Here is a 15,867-nt window from a genome sequence, read left to right as displayed (position 1 = left end):
TGAGGCTGTTTTTCACCATCATCATCATCATTACTATGTAATATGGTGTAATTAATGTTTTTTTTCCTCTTAAAACGCTCATTTCAGGGTTCATGACCGTGCCACTTTTGACTAATGCTTCATGATAAGCAGCAGAGGAAATGGACTTAGGTTGTCAAACAAGCAGGCTTTGGATATTAACATACATTTCTTATATTTTTTTCTATAATTTATTGGATGTATGGCCAAAACTCCTGCAACTGTAATCTCTTCATTTGTCTTATGTACATGCAAGATGAAATTTGGGGCCAAGTGATACTTGACCTAGAGTGTTTTTTTAAATTTTTTTTTAGTATTTTAAAGAGGTTGAAGGAAAGCAGGGCCGCCATCCATCATGCAGACAGGGGGTATCGCCAGAGCAAGGCCTATTTTCAGCCATCCTCACACGGTTCACAGAAATGGTACACACACTATATTAACTCCCTTTATTTTAATTATAGAGAACGGCTATGCCCTGGGACAGTGTATGGATTCAACTTTTTTTCCTCCTCACCGTGTCGGTTTATTATCAGTCGAACCAAATGCTCAGACTGTTTGGTTACCTGTAAGAGAAGTAATGATGGCTGATGAGGCTGGATTTCCGACTGCTCATACTGATGTCTTGACTGATACTGAGGCTTGACTGAAGCAGGCGGAACACGGTTAAGGCCTAAAAATAAAAAGGTGATTTCATGAAAGAATGACCAACGACCATCAGCGGAAATAACAGACGCTAAAGGGGGAGACTGCAGGAAACAAAGACGATGAGGGGGGGGGGATAGAATGTGGCGGAGATGCCATCAGATAAAACAGAGATTGGTTTGTTTGGCAGTCTTTGTGGTTACAGAGTGTGATTGTGATTGCTCGGGCTGTCTGCCCTGTCGGGGTCTCGTCAGCTGCGGTCAGGTGAGGTGGGTCGCCTGCGTGTCTTCTGAGCTTCATCACCACTGACAGCGTTGCCTCACCATACACTCCATTGATTCTTCGACAGGCAGCCTCCACCAGAATGAAACCAACCTTTTGCCAGCGTGTGCATGCTCATTTTAAGTAAAAACCTGTCTGATAGCCAACACGACTTAATCTTGAAGCAATAGTGGCACCATTGAGCTCTGAGGGTTCCAAAATGAGTTTTACCTAAAGATGCATTCAAAGGTGTAGCGCCACACATGACAAAAAGCTGCAATACCCAAGAATAACTGTAAGAAAGAATATCAATCTTCTACATTGGCTACTGTGGGAAAAAAATAGCGAAGAAATAGATAATCGGGCTTCTCAGCAGAAGTTGACCCCTTGCGCTGTTGCTTTTGGACAAAGGAAACAAACAGATTGCTCAAAAGCTGTGATTGAACTCATCCCTCTGACCATATCTGAGGCACCACCGGTGTCGATGGTGGCGTTAAAAATGATCAGTCTATGTGTAAAGGAGTGTGCTCATAACCACAGAAGTCATCCAATGAGCCAAAAGGGATTAGTAGAGTCACCTTGAATCAGCAGTGTCATTTTGCCCAGTAAAATTGCATTATGGGAGCTGGAGCTGGCCCTGTGATTTGTGTCCTCCTGACAAGGCTTCAGTGTTCATTAGAGGCTGTGGTGAGCAGCTCTTAGACACACGGGAACCGCACACACTGGACATTTCTGACCACACACACACACACACACACACACACACACACACAGCGGACATCTCTGACCATCCCCACCCTGCCCATAAATATGCACTCTATCTTATCTAGAAATGTTTTATGATAAAGTGAACAATTTAGGATTTTTCTAATTTAACAGATTGGACTTTGTAATCAGGTTTGTGTTCGTTTGATAACGGCGGTGCATCTGTGCTTGCTGTGCAAATTATCGGATAAACAGGCAAGAGTGAGCCTGTGGAGTTCTCACATGAAATCATGTTACATCACTTTCCTGTTAGGCTGGGGTCTCCCTCCCATCACTGGTGTGCCAAGATGGCAAAAGGGCTTCCCTGTCCACGCTGTGTCACATATGTGCATAACATGTTGCTGCATGTCTGTTTTGCAACTACGCGTAACCTATTTTATGTGTTAAAAACACTCGACTACACAAAGTCAGGTGCCTTGCAGAGCATCTCTTGTGTGTGTTTCTACTATGTGGCTGCATCCTGTGTCTGTGTATCCACTCGTGACCATTCCTCCTTTCCTCCTTTCTTTGCACAGATTAAATATGACAGTGCCGTTCCAGTTGGTTCGTCACTCCCATTATAATGAAACATCTCTTTATTGGGGACAAATTGATTTTGGGCAGAGCCTTGTTTATTAGCTTCTGCTCCTCTGAGCTGATCGTGATTCAGCAGATTCAGCATCTCTGTTTAAAACAATCACCTCCTTGAAACTAAGACCAACTCATGAAATATAGAACAAGGAGAGCGCCTCTGGAAATTGACTGTTCGTTTTGAATGAAAACTGAGAGTTAAAAAAAAAAAGAAAATCATTTTCCCTCACATCAGTCCAAATGATTAAAAGGCCTCGGAAGAATGGTGAGTGAATGATTAAAGGGGTATGTGCTGTCGCTGGGGCGTCAACGGTGCGTCTGAGATAGTTATGGATGTCGTGGAGGAGACGTGAGTTACTGGCGCTGTTTGATGAACATCTCCCTGTTTCTGACTTTCTTTCTCTTTCATCTCTCCCCTGTCCTTCCTTTTGCTTTTCCTTTTTTTTTTTTTTTTTAAATTTTGTCTGTTGCTTCCCCTTCCCCCATGTCTTCCAGCCAGGCCGATGATTGCCATTGTGGGTTGTCTCCTGTGGTGACTGCAGACTCAAGAGTTTTCCTCCCCTGCTGCATCTCGAGACCAACTGATCTCACAATTCCTGCAATCCCCTCATCAGCTTACATCACCCCTCTTTCCCCTCTTCCCTCCTTCTTCTGCTTCTAACTATCCGCCGAACCCACCCCCGTGAAGACCTGCCAGTGGAGCCAGAATGGAGGACACTTACAATAACAGGACTTCCCTGGTTAAGGGGGCCAAGGGCATGGTCAAGGAGGCCAAGCGGCACGCAACAAAGAAAGTCAACAAAGTCGTCGATCGCGCTACGGACGAATACTCAACTCATCGCAACTACAGCCGATTCCAGGACGAGGAAGACGAGGATGAGGATTTCTACAGGAACCCGCCGAGGCAGGATGGAGAGGGTTACCACGACAACGAGGAAGGCTCCAGCGATGCCACGGAGGGCCATGATGATGAGGATGAGATCTACGAGGGTGAGTACCAGGGGATCCCATCGGCAGGAGACGGGAAGAAGCATAAGGAGGGCCAGGTGGCGGTGGGACAACCGGTGTCAGACTCCACAAGGGACCGTAAGGATCTGGAGCAGGAGAGGCAGGCGGATGAGGAGGAGCTGGCCCAGCAGTACGAGCTGATCATCCAGGAGTGTGGCCACGGGAGGTTCCAGTGGCAGCTGTTCCTGGTACTCGGGCTGGCGCTCATGTCAGATGGGGTGGAGGTGTTCGTGGTGGGCTTTGTGCTGCCCAGCGCCGAGACAGACATGTGTGTCCCCAACTCCAGCTCTGGATGGCTCGGTAAGGACCCCCCATGTGTTTGTGTGTCGGTGAGTGATTATGCATCTGTTTGTGCTGACATGAAATAATGCAGTTGCTTCAGTGTTAATTGAACTGAGCGTGTTCGTTTAGTTTTTATGATTTTGAATTGTGTTTTTTAGGAATTTTTTTAAAAATGGATTACCATCCTCTTGCCTTGTGCACCTTTAGATGTATGGAGCTTGATTCATATTTGCATTATTACAAAAACAGCAGGAATGGTGTCTAATCAGACGATGTACTGCTGCACTATGGGATCCACTGCTCTTGAAGCTTGACCTATACTTAGGCCTCAAAGCTGGGCCTCACCTCAACAGACTTTGACTTTAAAAAAAGGCCCTCATAAGCCCAACAAATAGAACGAGTCACTGCTGCACTCCTTTAAATAACTAGTAACTGGTCTCCATGCTCATGTAAGTGTCACGTTACTTTCAGAAATATAGCAAACAAAAGTGTATGACTTTAACTGTTTCATCATAAAATATGACTTTGGATCTGCAGAGGTTTACTGAAAGCAACTTCTTTTCCTGGTGGTCTGGATGTAAAGGTGCAACTGACCAGCATCCTACATATCGAATATTATACACAAAGAGCACTTCTGATACAGCTACACCCAGAATCAAACCATTTTAGCAGACAAGTGTACTTTATAAACATGTTGCATGCTAGAATTATAGTTTGATTCAGTTTATGGGCTGCAAGGTGGTGCAGTTGGTAGCACTGTTGCCTCGCAGCAAGAAGGTTACCGGTTAGCATCCCGGTGGGGGTACTGGGATCTTTCTGCGTGGAGTTTGCATGTTCTCCCCGTGCAGCGTGGGTTCTCTCCGGGTTCTCCAGCTTCCTCCCACACAGTCCAAACCCATGTTGAGGTTAATTGTTGATTCTAAATTGTCCGTAGGTGTGAATGTGAGTGTACTTGTCTGTCTCTAAGTGTAGCCCTGTGATAGACTGGTGACCTGTCCAGGGTGTCCCCTGCCTTCACCCTAAGTCAGCTGGGATAAGCTCCAGCCCCCCCGCGACCCTAGATTAAGCGGTGTATAGATAATGGATGGATGGATTAAGTATATTGTGTGAAACTGCCACGTCTTTCTGAGGGATATCACTCGTCTTGAAAAACCGTATTGGTTGTGCGTGTTTGTACTATACATGTCACACTTTATCCAATAACAGAGTGTCACATGGATGAGGTGTTTCGGTCCGCTGGTCTCCGTGTCAGGATTAAGAGGGTACCTAGTATTCCCTGTGTGCTCTGCGGGTTGAGGTGGAGTCTCAGCAGTCCCAGTAGCTGCAGGTGTATAATCCATCACCACAGAGCTGTGTACAGGGGCTGACTCATTGTGTCAGTACCAGAGTGGAGAGGACATTAAATCAGGCACACAGCCCTTAGATACTAACCGCCACAGTGAGACGTGACAATACATCAACTTCACAGCAACATTGATACGGTGGCGACTTTTTGAGAATGGAAGTTGTGACTGAAAGTTTGAGTGAATGTGTAAAATAAGAAATGTGCATACCCCTGTTAAACTCAAAATGTATTCTTGTACCTTTTCAAACTCATATTATTAATATATCCTAACAACAGCAATTACATTTATTTCTATATGTCGTCCCTGTTAAGTCCTGACAAGATGTTGTGTGCGCGAAACCTTCATTTTTCTTTCCAAGTATCCATGTAAACTCTTTTCTCCCTCTCTAGCCAAGTAAAGTCCTGCAGGCATTCATGCTCTACGCTCTGCTTCTCCTTGTTCGTGACTCCATCCCCTCACCCTCCATTCTATGTGCCTCCCTTTTCTTCTCCCATCCTCCCCCATTCTCCTCTCTTTTCTCCTACTGATTGCCCCGAGGCTCCTCCCCCGTCGAGGTGAACATGATTGGTGTATATATATGTGTGTGTGTGTGCATGTCGGAGCGTAGCCTGCATGATTACTGTGACCTTGTTGGTATCCATTTGGAGTTTTCCAGACTAATTACACTTAATTATAGCCAACAAACTGGAGTGAGTTGATGTTTTACAGGTGCCATGGCAATATTTTATTGCCTTCAAGTGCAGAAATAGACAGTTAGTTCAATCTGTGGATGAATGCGATAAGGCGGACCCGTTTTTCATGTGTCTTATGTAACCTTTATTTAACTAAGCAGGACAACAAGGCTGTTGTTTTGCAGTGACAGCCTGGCAGTTAGATAGCCTCTTTATGGGGAACTGGTGTTAGCAGTGAAAAAAAAAAAGCTGTAAAATAGAGCATCCAACAGATGCATGTTCAGTTTTAGCACCTGCGGCTTGGTCACCTTATCACAACTGGCAGGTATAAAAGTATGAGAAGCTAGTGAAGGATCATGTAGCTGCACTAGTGGTTGGTTTAGTTGTGCAAAAGGAGTTGTGATCTTGGAAGTTTTTCCATCTGTGTTGCATCCTCCTCACTTCGTGTGCTCACATGCACTTGAGTGGGTTTGGTGATAGACATTTTGACTTGTCACAGTAGGAAAGGCACAGGTATATTAATGATGGGATGGCTCGGTTCCATTGATGCCCCTTTTCCACCAAACTGGTTCCAGTGCTAGTGCCTGACTTCACACCAGTTCTTTGTTTTTCCACTGCTTAAGCACCGACTCCAGGCTCTCAAAACTCTCAAAACTATCGATAAGAAAACGTTCAGCAAGTCATATGTTTTGCCTGTGACAAGGTGAGAAGTGCGAACAAATGAGAAAGTTGGTCACACCGATAAAACAGTTAGTCTGGAGTCCTGTGTGGACTTCTGTGTGGCACAAGTGTTGTTCGGTAAACTACGTATGCAGTGACGTATGATGTGGCTCTAACTTGGCTGCTTGCTGATGGAAAAGCAACCGGTTCTTATATTGGAACCAACTAAGCACCAGCCCTAGCACCAGCATGGAACTAGCACCTGGTTCTTCTTGGTGGAAAAGGGGTATGAGTGTCCTAGTAAACCAGCAGCATGCAGGACCTTTACGAAACCTGTGTTTTCTATACTGTGACAACTCAACATGTCTCCTATTTATTCAACATCAAGCACATGTAAGAAACATGGTGTGTGTTATTTAGGATATATGATCAGTGGAACTACATTTACAAAGGTAAAAACTTGACGATACACTAAATGAGTGTTTTCAAAATAATTCCACTCAAAGTCTGGTTAACACTGGAACTATAAGAAACACAATATAAACATATTGTAAGTCAAAGTATATAATATGTTTACTGTGCAAACTGAATTCTCCAAGTAACCTGATTTCTTGTGGGCATGTCAGTGTACCAAATGGCAGGTGAAAAGAAGTAGATGGTTTTTTTTAGAGGAGGCAAACAGCCGTCTATATGGCCAAAAATGGACTTAACAGTACAGTGGAAGTGTCTCTTCCTAGAAAAAACAGGTGAAAAATAACCCCTACCCTCCAAAAACCAAATACCTTTTAAATAAATCAAAAGTTCAAAAACAGAAGAAACTATTCATTTCACTGAGCAATTTAGTTCGCCCACCAAAAAACAAACAAACATTTGAATTACAGAATTTTGGAAAATAGCCATTTGGTTAGTTCTACCTGAGCTGGACTCCCATCACAGTTGCAGCGTGCAGCTCTATTAACCGCATAACAGGCAGAGACAGGGGCACACTGCACAGAAAGAGCTGAATGTAATGGGATAATGCAGTATGAAAAACACCAAGGCCTGAATAGGATGGATGAGTAAAATACTGATTCGATTACTGAATTCAATTTGGTCCTACCAGTATCCCGATGTCACAGGAATCTTTAGCGTTACATCAGAATGAAGGATGGAGTGATGGGTTAGGAGCAGGAGGAGGAGGAGGAGGAGGAGGTGGAGGAGGAGGAGGAGATGGGAAATACTGTAAATATCTGAAATATGGATGTATGATGTGGGGAAGGAAGCAGGAGGCAATACAGACACGGTGAGATGTGATATGTGTGATGAACAGGCAAGAGGAGAGCAGCTTTGAAGCGGCGAGATTACCAAGTTAGAGAGGAGTAATGGGGGAGAGGTGTGGGTGGACGGGAGAGGTAGAGATTGGTGGTGTTTAGTGCACCAACAATGTGAGGGAGAGGCTTAGCCATCATCTCAGACACAACAGACAAAAGGGAACACATCGCCCTATCATTACTTATTTGTTCTCTTAGGCTGCCTTTTCCCTGCTGAAACTCCCCTCATTTTTTTCCCCTTTGACGTTCTCTCAACTCCCTGTTTTCACTTAACAGCCACCTCTCCTCTGCCGTCAATACTTCCTCCCTTCTTTCTTTCTTTTTTTTTTTTTTACAGATCTACTTTATCTTCTCTTCATGCTCACTTCACCATCTTCTCGTCTCTTGCACCTTTTTCCTTTCTTGGCCTTTGTTGTGTCCCAACTTTGTCTGTCTCTTCTCCCTCTTTGTCTTTTCTCATTTCCTATAATTCCTTTTTTCTCCCCCCCCTCCCTCTGTCTGTATGAGCCAGCTGGCAGGCTGTGTGGGGCTGCGTGGTCCAGGGGCAGCTGAGCATGGCTAAACTGCAGTAAGATCGCAGCGTCACTGCAGAGATTACACTACTTGAATAGTGCAGCTCGCTCCACATTGTGTGGGAGAATGTGTGTGTGTGTGTGTGTGTTTGTGTGTGAGAAAGAGGAAAGGCGGGAGTGTTTGATGGGTCTGAATGCGTGCACATTTCTGCTCGCATACGGACACCAAACCTGCTGTCACCAGCAATATCAGCCACGAGTAAACCATGTCTAACCGCACGCTCTTATCACAGCTCCATAGCATCGCTGTATTTCATGGGAATTATCACAGTCTTTAATGTTAATGAAGGTTGGATCATTACTGATGCTGAGTGAGTCATTTTAAAGCCTGCACTCGAAGCCCCACAATAGGTTACTTTCATATAGATTCCATTGAAATCCTGCCCCCACTGATATGACTTAAATGTGACAAAAAAGCTTCAATCTCTTTTTCTGCGGGGGTGGCAGAAGACGGAGGCATGAATCCGATCAAACTGACACGATGTAGTACAAATGTGATTACACGCCGCTCGCTGTAAAGGAGCTGTTGATAGTGGAGGAAAGAGGAAACTAAGGCAAATACTGTAAATGAGAGGGAAGCACAGAGGAGAGGAGAGAGGAGCAGGAGTGTAGAACGGGAGAAAAGGTAGGAAGGAAATGAGGAAAGGGAAATGAGAAGTGAGAGAAGAAATTGGAAAGCAAAAGGAGATGTGAGGAAAAAGAAATGGAGGAAAGGCTGGGAAGAGAGGTGGAAGGAAAAGGAGGTGAAATAAGATGAAGGTAGTAATGCAGAGATTGAGAGAAAGAGAGGGCAGTAGAGAAATCTTAAATCGGAGAGAGCTACCGCAGCGTAGCCGGAGTGTACACCAGACACGCTGTTGTATGGTAGTATCATCATTATGAATAAAACAGGACGGGTGTTTTTCGCGATGCTGAAACAGTTGGCACCGCTAAGAGCGAAGAGCATCAAAGCATGAAATCAGAGAAGAGGTCGTGATGCAGCTCAGCGCTCCCACGGCTCTCTGGGGGCTCCTTGGTATGTGACAGGGCAGAAAACACTGCACCAGGGCCTTCCCCATCCTCTCCCCCTCACTCTCATTCTCCCTCTCTCTCTCTTACCCTATCTGGCAATTACCGAACTCACCTCCTTCATTACCCTTTTCTCTGTTTTGTCACCCCCCTTCATTGCTTTTGCACTTGCTGCTGTGCACATATTTCATTTGCTTGCACTTATCCTGTATATACTTTTTAAAAAAATCTTCCTTCCTTCATTTAGTTCCCCATTTTTAAATTCACCAGCACCAAAAGAAACTAAATGCATTTGTGACATATGCATCCATGTATTAGATTTCCTCCTTTGTGTGTTTTTGCATGATTGCGGCAGCGCTTTGCTCCATATTTTAACCTAAAAGAGCAACTCTGTGGAATTTGTCTTGTCTTTACAGTGTGCCTGGGACTTTTTTTTGCTGAATATTTACCACTTTTGAAGATGTGTTTTGACATCTCAACATAGTGTCATGGGGCAAAACCTTTTGCTTCTGCCTGAGAGGTCTCCTGACACATTGTCATTTTCTGACGGTGCTCTGAGTCTATATGGGTCCTCAGCTCTAAATTCAGCTGTATTTCACAGTCTTGCGTGAGATGTTTGTACCAGTTGGCATCCATTCAGAGCTTTAGAAATATAAGGAGGAAGCTGTAAATATGTGAGTAATATATTAAATATAAAAGCAAACCTCAGGGCAAGACACCCATCCAGAAGCAACAGTGTGTACCCAGAACTGGTTGCCTATTTGAATGCTCTCAGTCGTGTTGGTCCATTTTAGTTGCTTCTGTTTCTTTGGGCAACAGCAGATTTTGAGGAGATACAGTTTTTTCATGTTGAATTTTAAAGACCTCTTCATTTTCTTTTTCTCGAAAAATACATGTAAGTAAGATTGGATTAAACTATACTACTTGTGGAAACAGTTTAGTTGGAGACCACAGAACACCGACTGTATTACTCTGAAACTTGTGTGTGGCTAATAAAATCCCTTTCAGAACAAAGGACACTAAATTCTGTCAAAGCATAAATTTCAAACATGACAGGTTAATTCTATACAAGGGGACATCTGGGCTATTTTTGTGTTATATTACACCACAGTGCACTACGCTCCCCTTTAGTTGACATCATGCTCGAAGATAGCGAGAACGTCAATAAATTCATTACGTAATTGACCGTCCTGTGAGAGAGGTGCTCGTTAGTTAACAGTTTTATTGCTCTTTTTGTTAAAAAGGGCATTAAAGTAGCAGTTTTTTTTATCCTCTTTATCTTTTATGTGCCAGCGTCTCTAAAAAGCCCAACCAAAAACTGGTTCCTGCTCGTACAAAAAGTTGAGTGCTAAAACAAAATGAAAAGGCCTCTGGATGTTTGGATGCACAGCATTTAAATGGGAGGCCAGTGGGTGTTTGCCTGCACACCGTATATCTAGCCTCTCCTTAATGAAGCAAATGTGAACTGTGCATAGGCTGAAGACTCCGTTAAATTTAGAATTGAATTTATGGTACCTTCAGGCGGGTATCTAGATGGCTGCCAAATGTGACAGATAGCTGGATTTTGACCCCTGAAGCGAAAGAGTCAAACAGATATCTGCTCGCAGCAGAGGAGCAGGGACCTGACTGCAGACATTACCGAAAGGAAATGCATCTTGCGATTAAGATTATTGTAATGGGATGAACAAAGTGTCCCTCTGGCTGAGCTGTATCACTCCATATATGACTGCGACTTTCATATCCTCTTCTTCTGCTGTGGAATTATGGATGCGATAACCTCTGTGAACCTGGTTAATGCTTGTGTATCTGCATAGACCTGAAACACTGCTGTCATAGTATCTGTTAGTAAACTATGCTGTATTCCAGCTTGGAATGGAAACAATCAAAGACATTTCAAAAGGGAGAACAATCCAGCTGCACACACACACACTGCATGTCCATGAGAGCTGCTGACCATACGATGCCACATGCAATATAGACTAAAGCAGTAATAATAGGCTCCTCTCTTCAGGGCAGAATCATGATGATCAGTGAAAGAAATCAATGCTGTTTTGTTGGAGCATTGATCCCATTTGTGATGAGAGAGATTAAAAGAGAGCAGAGGGCCCTTTTGTAAAGTCACCCCGCATTACTGTTCACATTTGTCTGCCCATTGATCAGAGCCTGTTTTCTGTCTTTTACACACTGTATTTACTCATCAGCTTTAGAGTGTGTTACCGGGGCCGAGGGTTTCCCGATCGGCTTCGAGGTTCAGTGTCATCAGTCAGTGCTGTAGTTTTTTGGGATGCAGTCAGAGCGGCAGGAATACTATAGGTTTAATTTGGAAATTGCACATGTAGCAAAAGCCTCTTGTTACAGTGAAGTGAAATTAGAAAATATAGGTATACTATGTAGCTCAGGGAATGTGTGTGTGTAATAATAAGAGATAATGTGATATTAGCACTTACATTTACTAGCACTCTTTTTTTCCACAATTTTCCCACCCAGAATCCTTTATACATTTTGTATTCTGTAGAGTCTGTCACTTCTAACTCACTAATGAAGGTTCAGCAAAAATGGGCACGAACTCAGTCGCTCAGCATTTTAATTTTAAAACTTCACCATTTGCCAGCAGAGGAACATTTAGAGGACATGATTCCTAAAGCACCTGGCTTGAGTAAATGTTGGCTGGCTTGGACCACTTAGACTGAGATATTTTAAAACGGAGGCCAACCGACTTCACATTCACCTCAATGAGTAGGATGTTACAGTAAATAAAAAATAAACAAGGAAAATCTGTGAATGGCATTTGTTCAAACTGTGAGCAGAGAATGAAAGAGCAAGGCGTAGTGTGTTCTTTGGTAAAAGATGAATAGTGAATTTCCCTGTTGCGCATATCTGTGGCTATACTAAGATGTCAAAGAGGCTATAATCAATATTTTTATACTGCCAATAAACCACATGACCGTTTATATGTGTTATTATTATTTGTAGTGACAAACCCACAGGGATTATCTCCAGACTCTGTAGCTCCAAGAAGCTCTATGGAGCTTTAAAATGTCTCATAATGCAAAAAGATGGTTTTATGGTTTGCAAATGTACTATTTTGATTCCAGCTCACATCAGCATCAAAGTGGGCAACTAACAGGTGACCAGAAGAACTGGAGTGGAGTGTGTTTACCAAAGAAAATTACAGGTTTATTTGTGTCAGTATTACCAAAGAGCACGTGTAGTTTTTTTTTCTTACAAAATGAAAAGCAAAATCATGTTTGTTTGGTGACCAATGAGACAAACTACAAAAATGTTGGAGACGTCCTTGTTACCAAAACATGCAGACAAGGATGTGAGGTACTGCAATGTATATAAAGACAAACAAAAACCAGGCCCCTCTCTCCTCCTTCCAGGAAGTGTTGTTTACTTGGGGATGATGGTTGGAGCGTTCTTCTGGGGAGGGATGTCTGACAAAGTGGGCCGCAGACAGTGCCTCCTCATTTGCATGTCCACGAATGGCTTCTTTGCCTTCCTGTCATCTTTTGTCCAGGGATATGGCCTCTTCCTTCTTTGCCGTCTCGCTGCGGGTTTCGGGTAAGTCTGATAAAGCAAAGGTCATCTTGACGCAGATGAGGAGTTTAGGCAAATTGTGCACAGTAGTGCCTCAAAAATCTGTTTTTGCAATGGGACGGTCACATTACATGTCCAAAATCAAAATGTGCATCAGTGACAGAGAGAAATGATCATTCTCTGTGAGACAAAATCTATTTGGAGGAGTGTTTCTGTAGGAATGTCTCATCCACTGAATAATTATTGCAGTTGTTGGAAAGAGACTTGAGCAATTTTCTTTAGTGATACTTAAAGCCTATTTCTATCTCACTGCTCTACAGAAACTTATGACTGTTTAATCATAGAATATTTACATCACACATCTGTCTGTCTGTTTCCCTCTCAGCTAAATAAATGTAATTTTTCCAACTGCTGCAAAAACTATAAAGTTGATATAGCCAGTGACTCTTTATAACAAAAATGCTTAGAACATACTGTACATCACTGCATCCCCACAAAATAACAAGTGTCCCAGAATATGTGAAAATAAAAGCTCTACCAGAGACAGACAGTGTGTCCTCCCCTTCTAACACAGAAATATGGCACAGCCTGTATGATTTATTATGTTCTTTTCGTTGGCAGTATAACCGTTCCTTTAAGAGCTAATTCAGTAATTGCATCTACATCATTCTCTCCGGAGACCTTCAGAGTAATTGAAAAGGCTGTCCAAACTGCCGATGTGACCTGTGTCCCTCAATCATGAGCAACTGGCACTATGGATTTTTTTGGGCATTATATTTGGGGGAAAATGTGCATAGCTGTGCTTTGTTTTTTTGTATTTATTTTGTTTGTTTTTTTTGCTTAGCTGTTTTCTTTGTCAATCATTGCAAAGAGTGTGTGTATAGAGTTTGGTATATTTTTAAAGCAAAAACAATCCAAAAAACAGTTTTCAGAGGATAATGGCTGAATAAAACCTGTAGTGTTAGTTGTTTTATGAATAACAATTTTGTTTGTTCTACTTAAACTGAAGGAACAAACCAGTTCACTAACTGTGGGGTTAAGACAAAGCAAATCCATTCTGAATACATATATATATGAAGGATGCAAATCAAAAACAGTTTCTGTCCTGGTTTGGCTGTACCGGCCTCACTCCCATTAACCATCCTACTCTCTGGTTCTTGCAGGATAGGAGGCGCTGTGCCCATCGTTTTCTCCTTCTTTGCCGAGGTGTTGTCCAGGGAGAAAAGAGGAGAACACCTCAGTTGGCTGTGTATGTTCTGGATGATTGGAGAGATCTATGCATCTGCTATGGCCTGGGCCATCATACCACACTACGGTGAGTTTAGAAATACTATAATGTTAACCGATCAGGACTACAGGGTTGGTAGGGGATCATGATTTATATAATACAAAGACATCAAAGGTGACAGAAATGTGTTCTTTGTAATTAAACAGTGTGTTGGTAGAAGGCTACAAAATGTCTTGATCAGTCAAATGAATGCTGAATTGTTGCTGGCAAAGGCTGCCAATTATATGCTGTAAAAAGTCAGTGAAATGCTCACAAGGATTAAGTTTAGCTGTACCACTGATAGGATGCTCGCCAATGTGACTTTACGCTAAGCTCCTGACTACAGTCATAAAACTGTAAGGCCTCCCCGTGGTCTTGGGTTAAGGTGCCAGTTTTCCCTGCTATGCAAATCAATCACTTAATAGCAGTGAGTGGCTGCAGGCTGAGAGAGGCAGAGGTTAAGAGATTAACGTATGCATGGATACCATAGAGTAGGCTCAGGCTGAAAGGGTGAGGGCGAGCCTGTGGGGAGACAGAGCTGTGATTTATGACAGCACCGCATTAGATATCAACTGCACTCATCACCGAGCAAAATGAAGGGAATTGGCTTTCTTCCTCTCCCCTACACGCATCCTTTTCATTTCTTCCCTGCTTTTTTAACCTGCTGTCCCTTTCCTTTTTACTGCCTCCCCTCTCCTCCTGTTTTGTACTCTCCCCATCTCTCCGTCTAACTCTGTCCTTCCTTTTATTACCTCCTCCTCTCTCTCCATTCTCTGTCTCCGCAGAGTGTTCTTCTTGATCAAGCATAATTAGGTTTTTCTCCTTGCTCTAATAGGACAAAGCTACATCTAGAGGTGATTTATGGCCAGACCATGCTTTAGCCAACCTGTGACGTCAGTGAGAGAGAGACAGTGTGTGTGTGTGTGTGTGTATGGGTGAGTTTGTGTGTTGCTGCAAGTTGCATGGACAATGTTGTACTCCTGCTGCAGACATATACAGGTCTTCTTCAAGGGAAATTGAAGTCAATAACATCTGACACCGAAGGAGGTCATTTGAGTTAACGCACCCACACACACAAAGAGGCACAGTAATTGAGTTTCCCATAAAGGACTTCCCAGTTTTCTTACATGCAACTCAAAGAGGTGCACGCACACACGTTGCACAATTGCGCACACTGCTGTAGATCTGCTCACATGGATGTACAGAAGCACGCTGGTGAGGGACTCACAGAAACCCTCTGAAACCCGAACGAGTCTTCACGAGGAAACTCTGCTGTCAGATCTGCTGATATCGTATTGAAGGGATAGTAGTGGCCGTACTTTGCTCTTATTCTCTCTGACACTCACTACCACTCTGCCTCCCTCTCCCTGAGAGAGAACTACGTGTCTTGCATACATACTCCAACGCTCACCAGTGGTTTTTATGTTTCCCCTAAAGTGCTGCAGTGCCTTGAAACAACAGCACTATCATGCGTGGGCAAAAAAAAAAAAAAAAAAAGCCTCCCGTAGAGATACCTTTATGTCTTTCAGTGAAAACATAAAGGTATAAGTGATGGGTTATGATGTGAATTGCCTCAGTGCTGGTGTTTAATACACTATTAGAGCTCTCATTTATCTTCCCCACTAGCTGGCTCCTAATGTCTCCCAAAAGCCCCCCTGCCAGACTCGCAGCTGGAGCCCTGAAGGAGGTCTGCTCGGCACAGATCCTTGACGGGAGGGTTTGAGGAGTTCACTTGCTGCCAAGGAAGATCACCACTCGAGTAACCTCATTAGACACCGCTCAGATCTGCAGATTAAAGTTTAAATACCAAGACTGGACTCCACGTCATGTCTCATATCAGCATGATATATATGTAGCTGAGCCAATATCTATCTATCTATCTATCTATCTATCTATCTATCTATCTATCTATCTATCTATCTATCTATCTATCTATCTATCTATCTA

At 43.3% G+C, this 15,867-nt stretch overlaps 1 protein-coding gene across 1 annotated transcript in view; it reads left to right on the top strand.

The window, feature by feature from the left end:
* The first annotated feature begins 2,963 nt into the window (after positions 1-2,963).
* The window catches only part of sv2ca (synaptic vesicle glycoprotein 2Ca), a 19,270-nt gene continuing 6,366 nt past the window's right edge, over positions 2,964-15,867 (top strand). Inside the window, exons 1-3 of the mRNA XM_008281452.1 lie at positions 2,964-3,564; positions 12,497-12,677; positions 13,817-13,968. Coding sequence (XP_008279674.1) covers positions 2,964-3,564; positions 12,497-12,677; positions 13,817-13,968 — 934 coding nt within the window. The remainder of the gene's footprint in view (positions 3,565-12,496; positions 12,678-13,816; positions 13,969-15,867) is intronic.

Source organism: Stegastes partitus, unplaced genomic scaffold (genome assembly GCF_000690725.1).
Source record: "Stegastes partitus isolate 25-593 unplaced genomic scaffold, Stegastes_partitus-1.0.2 Scaffold234, whole genome shotgun sequence".
Taxonomy (NCBI): domain Eukaryota; kingdom Metazoa; phylum Chordata; class Actinopteri; family Pomacentridae; genus Stegastes; species Stegastes partitus.
This window is presented reverse-complemented; position numbering and strand designations above follow the sequence as displayed.